This window comes from Orycteropus afer, unplaced genomic scaffold (assembly GCF_000298275.1).
Source record: "Orycteropus afer afer isolate SDZICR_OR568_19922 unplaced genomic scaffold, OryAfe1.0 scaffold00297, whole genome shotgun sequence".
Lineage (NCBI taxonomy): Eukaryota > Metazoa > Chordata > Mammalia > Tubulidentata > Orycteropodidae > Orycteropus > Orycteropus afer.
In genome coordinates, this window is record NW_006921884.1 from 3053004 (window position 1) to 3065075 (window position 12072).

Genomic DNA, 12072 nt, shown 5'->3' on the forward strand with positions numbered 1-12072 from the left:
TGAACATTTACATTAGGTAGATACACTCCTTGGAGAGAACGATCATGGGAGAATAGAAAGGCTGTGTATGTACAAGGAGACAACTCAGAGGGCAGGAAGGAGTGTATGGGAGAGAAAGACACAGGAAACGGTAACTATGGGAAAGAAGTGGGAGGGGAGCTGTTGCACTGTGGGAAATTGCAGTCAATGTCATGAGACAAAGTATATGTGAGCTGCCTTATGGAAAGTGAATTTGCTCTGTAAACTTTCACCCAAACACAATAAAAATTTAAAAAAAAAAAATCAAATGACATATTGCATTGGACAAATCTATTACCTCTTCAAATGTGAAAAAGCAAAGATGTTACATTGAGCATTAAAGTGTACCTGACCAGGCCATGGTATTTTCAATCACATTATATGCACTCAAAAGCTGCCCATGAGACCATAGTCGCAGGGGAAATCAAGCTCAATTGGCATAATATACCATACAAACCATCATTCCACCTCCTACTTTGGCAAGTAGCAACTGGGATCTTAAAAGCTAGCAAGCTGCCATCTAGATGCAACGATGGGTCTCTCCTCATCCAGAGCAAAGAAGAATAAAGAAAACCAAAATTCACGGAAACAATTAGTCCTAGAGACTGGTACACCATCCGATCTGCAGCCTATACAACTATGAGACCAGAACTAGATGGTGCCCTGCTACCAATGTCATCCACTTGGAAGGGGATCTATCCCTTGACAGAGAGGGAGAACAATGTAATACAAAACTCAAAATCATTTGGAGGAAAAAAAAGAGGGGGGACCAGTTTTGCTGGTCCAATAGAGCCTGGTGGAACCACTGAGACTATGGCTCCTAACTGCCCTTCAGGTGTGGAATTGAACCCACACCTGTGGTTTCCAGCCAAACAAAAGATAGGCATATGAGTTGAACATTTACCTCAAGTAGATACTCTCCTTGGAGAGAACAATTATGGGAGAAAGAAGGGCTGCTTATGCACAGGAAGACAGCTCAGGGGGCAGGAGTCCATGGAGGGACAGATACAAGGAAGAGGTAACTATGGGGAGGAAGTGGGAGGGGAACTGTTGCATTGTGGTAAACTGTGGTCAATGTCATGAGACAAAGTATATGTGACCTGCTGTATGGAAAGTGAATTTGCTCTGTAAATCTTCACCCAAATCACAATTTAAAAAAAAAAAGCTGTCCATGAATAAGGAAAAGCAATGAAGAAAACAATGCAACTGAATTATGGTGTGGACAAATACTGAATATACCATGGCCTGCCAGAAGAACAAACAAATTTAACTTGGAAGAAGTACAGCCAGAATGCTCCTTAGAAGTGAGAACGGAAAGATTTTGTCTCACACACTTTGGACAAGTTATCAAGAGGGATCAGATATCAGAGAAGGATATCATACTTGGTAAAGTAGAGGGTCAACAGAAAAGAAGATGACTTTCAACAAGATGGACTGACACAGTATCTGTAACAATGGACTCCAAAAGCAATGGCTGTGAGCAAGGCACAGGACCAGGCAGTGTTTTGTTCTGTTGTACATAGAGTTATCATGAGTCAGAACCAACTCAATGGCACCTACCAACAATAATAATTGTGGATTGAGGTGCATTTGGGAGAAGTGATATTTTATAAAAAGAATAGAGATCTTCTGTTAGATCACAATTCAATACTGTCCTAGGAGCTCTGGTAATGTAGTGGTATGCCTGCTCACCAAAAGGTCAGTGGTTTGAACCTACCAGCCACTCCATGGAACAAAGATGAGGCAGTCTGCTTCCATAAAGATTTACAGCCTTGGAAACCCAATGGAGTCACTATAAGTTGGAATTCACTCAATGGCAGTGAGTTTGAGTGAGTTCTAGGACTTAAAGATAGCTCTGCTAAAGAATTCATAACTTAACAATTACTCTATCATAGCACTCACTACACAAAACACTGACTCATTTACCTCTTTGCATCAATTAAATAGTAACACAATGTATGACTAATTATCTCCATGAACAACTGCCTCCTTTGCCACAAGACCAGAAGAACTAGATTATGTCCAGTTACTGTTAATGAAAATTTTGATCACAGATGCCATAAAATAATCATGGTCAAGAGAAAGAAATGCAGAGCGGAATTTCAAATTCTCATGGAATCTAGATTTTCTGGAGTCATGGAGGCTGGATGAACCCCTGGAACTATTCGCCTAAAATAATCTTTAAACCTTAAAAAATATTCCCTGAAGTCTTCTTAAAACCAAGTAATAGTTTAGCTTAACTAGCAATGTCTGCCTTGAGCATTATGCCCTTTCAAAATATATCTGCACAGGATCAAATTGACAACAGTATCTCTAAAGATCAGACAAGAAACTTAAAGAGCAGTAAGTTTATGTTAATTGGGAAGGATGGCTGCATAGCTCGAATAATGTACTCAATGTCATTAAATTGTACATGTAGAAATTACTGAATCAGCGTATGTTCTGCTGTGTATATTTTTAACAAAAAAATAAATTATAAGGAAAAAATAGTAACACTCTATAATTAAATATTCATTCAAAAAATATAATGCATGAACTAAGTCAGTCTAAAATCTTAACACATTTAATTGTATTTGCCAAATGTAATACTCTTTCCATATTTTCAAACTTATTAGAACTCTTGACTCTTACCGTAACCCATTCCTTTGGTCAAAAGCAGGAATCATAGAATTAGGATGTTCAGACATCAATGCAACAAGCAACTGTAGGACATCCATTAGATTGTCATCCTAAAATCATTTTAGAAATTTAAAAATTAAAAAAGGGGGAAAAACAACATATTTGAACACTGAATACTTCAGATAACAACAGAAATTTCAACTTTAAAGAAATAGCTATATCTACAATATACATTTGGTGTTTAACAATGTGTGTTTCTCACATATACATATTCACTCGTAAAATAATTCAATCCATCTTGTTGAGGGTCTTCCTCCTTTTTGCTAACAAAGAGCCTCAATGAGATGGATTGACACATGGCTGCAACATGACCTCAAACATAGCAACAATTGTGAAGATGGCTAAGGACCTAGCCATGTTTCATTCTGTTCTACGTAGGGTCTTCTCTAGGAGACGTAACCAACTTGACGGCACCTAACAAGAACAACAATGTAATAATTCAAAATCCAGATGATATAAATGGTCAATTTCTTAATCAAATAAACAAAATCCCTCTTAGGTTATACTTAAGATTTCTTGAAACATATTCTGCTAAAGAATAGTTCCAATATAATAAGATTTTTATGAGTTTTGTTAATGAATGTTTATGTGTGCATTAAGAAACTAGAAAAAACTAAGTTGTTCTTTTTTATTACCACAGGACTTATTAAGAACTTCAATATGCTAATATATGTTGTAGTATGGACAACATATGATGTATCATTTACTAAATCTATTTAACCTGGAACATTTTGTTCACTGAGCTTCCAGAGAAACAACTTACAAAATAATACTTTCTGAGAAATGACAACTACATAGTTCTCATACATTATCTGTTCTCATTATTAAAAATGCAGGTGGTCAACAAATGTTTATTAATTCAACATACTACTGTATTTGATTCAATTTAGTAACATTTAATAGAATATCAACACAGAGGCACATCTGAGTTCTGAACCACAAAAATTCTTCAAGAAAATATTTTACAGAGAGTATGGATATATCATTAAGGGCCATCTTTTGGGCAACACTGCCCTAAAAAAGGAAAAGGGAAGCAGCTATTAGGGGTTAGTTATCTTTGTTGCCCTACGTCTTCACTACTGTTACACTTTGCTATGAAAGCTACTTGAATACATAATTCTTCATAAACTAAGTTGATAATGTGGAGCTATGACACTGAGCCTTTGGACAAGCAGTATTTTAGAAGACCTGAAAGGTCACTGAATTAATAAAATCCCAGGGAAGAGAGAGGATCACTGTGACATCCAGTTCATATCTTGTATTTCAATCACTTAGGATTAATTAAAAATAAACAAACAGAAAATAGAAGGTCCCTATAATACTGACTTGAAAAATCTTCAAATATTATATTGGGGCAAAACATCTCAAAATAATTACAGAACATCCTACTCAAATGAGAAAAAAAATCATGACCATTAATGCTGGAGTCAAATATAATACAATCAAGAAATGTATCCATTCTTTTCTGCCCCAATTAGCAAATATGTTGTTGTTGTTGTTGTTGTTATGTGCCGTCGAGTCAAACGCAACTCTTAGCGACCTCTCCTTGGGTTTCCGAGGCAGTATCACTACGGAAGTAGGATTGCCCAACCTTCCTTCCGAGGAGTGGCTGGTGGGTTTGAACCGCCAGCCGTCTGGTTAGCAGGCAAGTGTCTTAGCCACTATGCTACCAGAGCTCCCTTAGCAAATATACACATGAATATCATCTCTTATGTATTAATGACTAAAGACAGCACTATTCTAGAGTACAACAAATACTGACTAATTCACAACATATGAATTACATATGAATGCAAATTGTCACTTAAAATGTTATGTTTTATATGAAATTCTATTAATTTCCCAACACATCTATAACATATTTAATCAGATTATACAGTTAAATTACATCTGGCATATATTTACCTGTCCTACAGGCTAGACACACACATACATAATCATTTCAACCTATTAAATTTTTAACCACCCTTTCTAAGGCATAATTTTAAATACTATTAAAAATGAGTTTCTTAACAGTATTTTCACATGAAAACCAGTAGAAAGATTGTGTTTTATAATCTTTCTATCCTGTCAGTTTTATAACCTTTTTCTCCATTTGTAACACTGGTTATTTGAAACACAATGTAAGTATGTTTTGGTGTTCTTTATTATAACTTTAATGAGATTTTATTTTAACTCTTTAAAGCTTTTCATGATTATGGCCAATGCAGAGCCATCTTGTGGTAATAAAGGATACTTAAATGATGGTTGTTAAGATTTAGTTCTTAAATAGACTAATTTATGCTGATTATACTCATATATCATTAAGGGAATATTAATTTTTTACTTTAAAACAAAATCCAAAAGTGTAGCTTCAAAAAAATAAAATCTCAAAATACAAAATTCAAATGTTACCTCATGCATAGTGAGTAAATAATTAAGAATGGCCTGTAGTTCATCTTCTTTCACTCCAGAATCCTTTAAAACATAATACATGTATGTCTATATCTTATGTTTGCATATGAAAAACTATATTTTTTTAAAATGGAAATTATACATATACATTTATCAACTTAATCAGTTGTTATAAATATAAAAAGATAAAGCACCATGTAGAATCTGAATTTAAAATTGAAATTTAGGGAATCACTTGGTATACAGTATACAAGACTATGCAGTAGTCAAAAGAGTTATGACATCAATATCTTGTTTTTGGCACCTTCTATAATATAATATGAACATCCTGTAAACCTGCAGAATCCTGAAGTAGGCAACAATTTTATCAAAGCCTTAAATCTATACTATCAATTTATTAATCATAAAACAAAGCAACAATCCCAAAAAAGAACAATACGAAAGAGAATTAGGACACAGAAGTAAAAAATAAATACACACTGAGGAAAGATACAGATATAGAGAAAATTCAAAGGAAGAAAAATTTATAAATGAAAAAATCTGAATCTGAAAGGTACACTAAAAGTTAGGTCCACGTGACAAAATTTTTTGTGACAATTAGCAAAGCATTATATTGTAAACAATAAGAAATAAAACAATATAGAAAAATATTAAGTACAACATTGACATCAAATATGTTTATATATTTTTGTCTTATAAAACCAAAACTCCTCTTCAAACATAATATTTAATTTTACTTCATCTCTGGTAGCATAGTGGCTAAGGCACTTGACTGCTAACCAGAAGGTTGGCGGTTCAAACCCACCAGCCACTCCTCGGAAGGAAGGTTGGGCAATCCTACGTCCGTAGTTATACTGCCTCGGAAACCCAAGGAGGGGTCACTATGAGTCAGGGCTGACTCAACGGCACATAACAACAACAACATAATAGAATGCAAAGAGACAAAATATCATTTCCAAAGGCTGATACAACAATCTGGTACACTTACACAGGAATACTGTTTCTCAAAATATGAATGTCAGGTATAAAGAGCCCCTTAAAAACAAAAGGTCCTTGATGATCTTTGCTAGCTGCTGCATCATCAATGTGAAGAATACTGCCTGGTACCTAACAGAAGCTAAGTAAATGTTTGCTGAATGAAAGAATGAATATACTTGAACTCCAACTCAAATTCATGTAACATATTAAAATTATCAATCTCCAACTTCGTAATAATTGGTATTTATTTATGACCCCAGAAATAGAATAAAAATAAGCAAACAAGCCTCTTTCAAAGGATTCCCTATGTATACTCTAGTAACAGAGCAGAGTAATTAAACTGAGATTGTATATAATATGAAATCACAGGCTACCACACACAGCATACTACATGGTAACAATATGGACTCACCTTTGTCACTAACTGTTTAATGAACATCAACAAGAAAGCTCGTAAAGAAAGTATTTCTTTTTCATTAGGTCTTGGTCCATCTTTTAAAAAAAAATACACACACAAATACTTAGTATTTTTTAAAAAATCAAAGCTATTTAATTTCCTATTCACAATATTTTATTTCCATTCATTATAAGAAATAGAAAGGGCAGTCTTTTACAAAGTGACCTCCCTTTTATGCCTCTGGAAAGACAAGCATTCACTCTCACATGCAATTAATTGAATATGCAAATGCCTCAAGTATACAAAAGAGTTTATGCTGAAATTACAATGAAGAAGTTTTTTCTTTAAATAAAGTTGCAGGATTTCCAAAACATAAAAATGAGGTAGCAAATAAAACACATACTCAAAACATAACAAGCACTTACATTTTGTTTCAAATGATTTTTGAAGAGTATTAGTATAAAAAGTTCACAAAGCAAAAATCTAAAATTTGATCAATGATATTACATGGGAATTGAGTATGAAAAAACATGTCTCTTTACTGTTACCGGTGTAAAAGCTAATACAAAAATCTCAAAAGCACACCTAACCACAAAGTATCATTCATGAAAAGGGAATCATTATGTTCACTACCTTTGACATCTCCTCCTCCCTTTGAAAAACTCTGTGGTCACACATGGCTCACATTAAGTCAATTTTCATGTCTCAAACACATAATCCCCAAGTAGAAAGTTTTTGAAACCAAACACCCATTGTTTTAAGATCCTAAATGTGGTACCTGTTTGCCTCACATATTCTACAATTTTTCTCCCACTAATCACTATTTACAGCTAGTTCCTAGACCACCCAAGGCATAGGACCACCATGACCCTGAACAGATCAATTAGAATAGGAGGAAAATTGTTTAAAATTTGTTCCACATGATGATTCCTAGACAAAGAATAGGTTACAGAGTTGGAATAGAATCATATAGTTTGTCCAGCTCTGACACATAAAGGATGAGTCTTTCTCAAGGTCACTAGTCAATTACAAATCAAGATCAGAATACAAAACTTAACATCCAAGATAGTACATGATCTACCTACAACATCATGAAGTCATCATCAGGAAATTCTGACCTGGCTCTAGATCTGCCACAACACTGCCTTAAATACATCATATAAATTCTGTGTGTCTTGACAGTTTTATACATTATAGATATCATATTCTTTGAAAATAAATTGAGTTTATTTGAAAGTGATATAAAAAGTATTATACAAATAAAAATTCTTGTCTTTGTAAATCACTAAACAGCCATTCAACTACAATCAGAATGTAAGCTATCTGACTCCCTGACATGCTGATTTTAAGCAACAGCCCTCAATTTTATTGGTGCATGATCTAATCAGAACCAAAGAGATATGAAAAGAATTTTTTTTTTTTTTTGCTAGAAACCTTCATAAAGGCAAATGCTCTTTTACTGAATTTAAAGTTGTGAAGATATGAAGTTGATCCCTCAGAAACTGTTAAAATGAGAAGTGCCAATCATTCTTCCATTAAGTAAGACCTGATTATGCAGGAATATAATTACTGACATTTTATAATTTTATCTTTATTACACACAAATATCCTCTATTTCTCGAGGAAACCCCATTCCCACAAAAAGCTATTATCTATGGAAAAGAATTTTCAATGGGTCTTATTGTGATAATGACCCTCAACATCAACACCAGTAGCTAATTAAGAATTCCTTCTCAGATTCAGTGCCTTAAAATAACGATCTTGGTCATATTTGCTTCCGAAACAATTCATACCAACACAAGAACAATTTTTCTGTAAAAACAGTGAGTCCACTCTGTCAACCAAAATTGAGAATAAAATCTTAAAATTATGAATACAATTTTGCCATAATGACATACAAAACTTTCAGAGTTAACATAGTAGTATTTGTTAAAACAAAATATAAATGAAATCCTGATTCGCTACACAAATAATACAACATATAAACAGAGGTAATATACCTAATCCTTTTGGAGTGATACCACTTCTATCCTGAGGATTCACTGCCCAGTAGTAGTACTTCAGTGTGTGTGTGATGAGAAGCACTGTTCCAACTCTCCGAATTGCATTGTATATGTTGACTGTACCAATGAATTCCGTGGACAGGTAGGTGTAGAGTGTTAACTGAACCTAGAAAATTAAAATGAAGAATTTATATCAAAAAAGACCACTAGCATTTTATTCATGAGCAGTAACATCTTCAGCCTGTTTTACTTGGATCGGATTTGTTACAAAAAGAAAGAATGTAAGCATAGTAATCAAATCCATGTTAAATAATGCATATCACTGAAACACACAACACACATATTCATTAGAAAAAAACAGAATTTTGTTGTAGCAGCATATTATTAAAAGATCTTCATGTACCATTCTAATTATAACATTACACAGTCTCAAAACTTATATATCAGCTCTGTCCCTGCAATAGGAAAGGATTTTATTAGTCTCATTTCTAAATAACTTGTCCAAACAAACATAAGGATTTGTTGTTGTGTAAGATGCCGTCAAGTCAGTTCCCACTCACAGTGACCCTGTGCAGAACAGAATGAAACACTACTCAGTCCTACACATAGAATTACTTAGTATGGTTCTTATAAACGTGGTCTTTGTGACTCCCACCAGATTACTGGGTAAAACCAAAACCAAACTCACTGTCATCATGTTGGATCCAACTCATAGTGACCCCGCCTTGGGTTTCCGAGGTGGTATCACTACAGAAATAGATCGCCCAATGGAATTATGCAAATGTATAGTGCTTTATGTCCTACCAAGGGGACTGGATAACTTGTTAGTAAGCAAATAAGGTATGTTGCACCCTTGTGTGGGTGGGACCATAGAAATAAAGTGTATGGAGCCCTAATGTGGGGATTGGTCAGTTCTGCCATATCTTTAGGCTTAAAATGAGCCCTGCCAGAGTCAGAAAGGGGAATCTCAATGCCATCAAGAGAGAAGACAGAAGTGGAGTATGTCCTTGGACCCGAGATCCCTGCACTGAGACAACAGCAGAGACTCAGCAGAGATATACAGTAGAAGGGGAACCAAGAGGCACAAGACAGAGTGGCAGGCTTACAAGCCCACAGAGTGAGAAAGTTGAGTACCTTTAGGCAAGAGGCTTGCTGGTGGAGTGGGGAGCACGTAGGTACACTTATGGGCAGAGCTAAAAGAGCTTTGTAACACTTGCGCAAGAAAGGCCAAGAGGCTGAGGGCCAAAGGCAGTCCTGAAGCATGGCCAAAGGGAAGCTATCTTGATGAAGGAACTGTACCTGAACACTCCTGAACCAGAATTGTAACCTGTTGTTTCCCTAATAAACCCCATAATCCAGAGTATTATCTGAGTTCTGTGTGGCCACTGTAAAGAATTATTGCGCCCAGCAGAGAAGTAGTGAGTGCCATCAAAGGAACAGTTGGTATGAGAACTGGTAAAAAGTTTTGAGAGTGGCAGTATGTCTGGCCTCACAAAAATCAGCCTTGGGCTGCTGATGGTGATTCTGTCTTGTGAAGTTAGAGGAGATCAGAGGAAGATGCTGCTCCCATGCCCTTTGATAATGCACCATTCTCATAATAGCTGCTATGCTTGAGGCCACTGCTGCAGATACTGTGTCAATCCACCCAGTTGAGCGCATGCCTCATTTTTGTTAACCTTCTCTTTTACCAAACATGATATCCTTCTCCAGGGATTAGTCCCTCCTGATAAAAGAACTGAAGTATGAGAGACCAAGTCTCACCATCCTCACCTCTAGGAATATTACTGCTCTATTTCTTCCAAGACAGAATAGTTCACTCTTCCGGCAGTCCATGGTATATTCAATATTCTTCACCAACACCGTAATTCAAATGCATTAATGCTCCTGTGGTCTTCCTTATTCATTGTCCAGTTTCAACATGAATACCATGGCTTGGGTCAGGTATACCTTAGTTATCAAAGTGACATTTTTGCTCTTTAACAATTTTAAAAAGGTGATTTGAAGCAGATTTGCCTACTGTGATACGTCATTTTGATTTCCTGACTACTGCTTCCACAGGCATTGACTGTGGATCCAAGTGAAATGAAATCCCTGACAATTTCAATCTTTTCTCCATTTATCATGATGTTGCATATTGATTCAGTTGTAAAGATTTTTGTTTTCTTTATGTTGAGGCTACAGTCTTATTTTCTTGATTTTCATCAGTAAGTGCTTCCACTCCTCTTCACTCTGAGCAAACAAGTCTATGTCATCTGCATATGTTGTTGTTGTTATGTGACATTGAGTCGGCCCTGACTCATAGCAACCCCTCCTTGGGTTGCCAAGGCAGTATCACTATGGAAGTAGATTGCCCAACCTTCCTTCTGAGGAGTGGCTGGTGGGTTTGAACCATCAGCCTTCTGGTTAGCAGATATAGCAGGTTGTTAATGAGCTTTCCTCCAAACCTGATGCCATTTGTGTTCTTCCTAATATAGTACAGCTTCTCAGATTATTTGCTAAGCATGAAGATTAAATTAGTATGGTGAAAGGATGCAACCCTCACACACACCCTTCCTGATTTTAACCATGTAGTATTCCCTTGTTCTGCCTGAACAACTGCCTCTTGGTCTATGTACAGATTCCTTATGAGCACAACTAAGTGTTTCGGAATTCTCATTCTTCTCAAGGTTATCCGTAATTTCTGTGATACACACAGCTGACTGCCTTGACATAGTCAATAAAACATAGGTAAACATCTTTCTGTTATTCTCTCCTGTCATCCATGATCCACTTGACATCAGCAATGATATCCCTCACTCCATGGCCTCTTCTGAAAACGGCTTGAATTTCTGGCAGTTCCCTGTGAAGTTATTGCTGTAACATTCTGAATTACTTTCAGCAAAATTTTACTTGCATGTGACATTAATGATATGATTGAAGTTAATAAACTCTTATCTCTACCACTCATCTGTCAGTCTGTCATACTGTGGTGGCTGGCATGTTGCTGTGATGCTGGAAGCTATGCCACCTGTATTTCAAATACCAGCAGGGTCACCCAAGGTGGACAGGTTTCAGTGGAGCTTCTAGACAAAGACTAGGAAGAAAGACGTGGCAGTTCACTTCTGAAAGAAATGACCGTTTAAAGCTTTACAAATAACAGTGAAACACTCTCTGATATAGTGCTCGAAGATGAGCCCCTCAGGCTAGAAGGTGCTCAAAATATGACTGAAGAAGAGATGCCGGCTGACAACAGAGTCAATCTTAATGACAAGGATGGAATAAAGCTTCCAGGACCTTCATTTACTCATGTAGCAAAACTCAAAATGAGAAGAAACAGCTGCAAGCATCCATTAATAACTGGAACATGGAATGCATGAAGTATGAATCTAGGAAAATTGGAAGTTGTCAAAAATGAAATGGAATGCATAAAGATTGATGTAAGACAGATAAGGGTTTATTAACTTTCAAATACAAGCTCTTACCATGTAAGAAAATTAATGTACATGCTATCCTCCACTGTATATTTGACTTTCACCCAAGATTTCCAAGAAATTTAGCTCCAGTGTTCACTAAGAACTATACTCCAGTTCTTACGGCAGCACAAAATAAGGCCCATTTTCACTC

At 35.9% G+C, this 12072-nt stretch overlaps 1 protein-coding gene across 1 annotated transcript in view; it reads right to left on the reverse strand.

Annotated features, from left to right (window-relative positions):
* The window catches only part of LRBA (LPS responsive beige-like anchor protein), a 1065192-nt gene that overhangs the window by 852674 nt on the left and 200446 nt on the right, over positions 1–12072 (reverse strand). Inside the window, 4 exon segments of the mRNA XM_042782393.1 lie at positions 2650–2747; positions 5092–5154; positions 6482–6561; positions 8467–8635. Of these exon segments, the coding sequence (XP_042638327.1) occupies positions 2650–2747; positions 5092–5154; positions 6482–6561; positions 8467–8635 (410 nt within the window).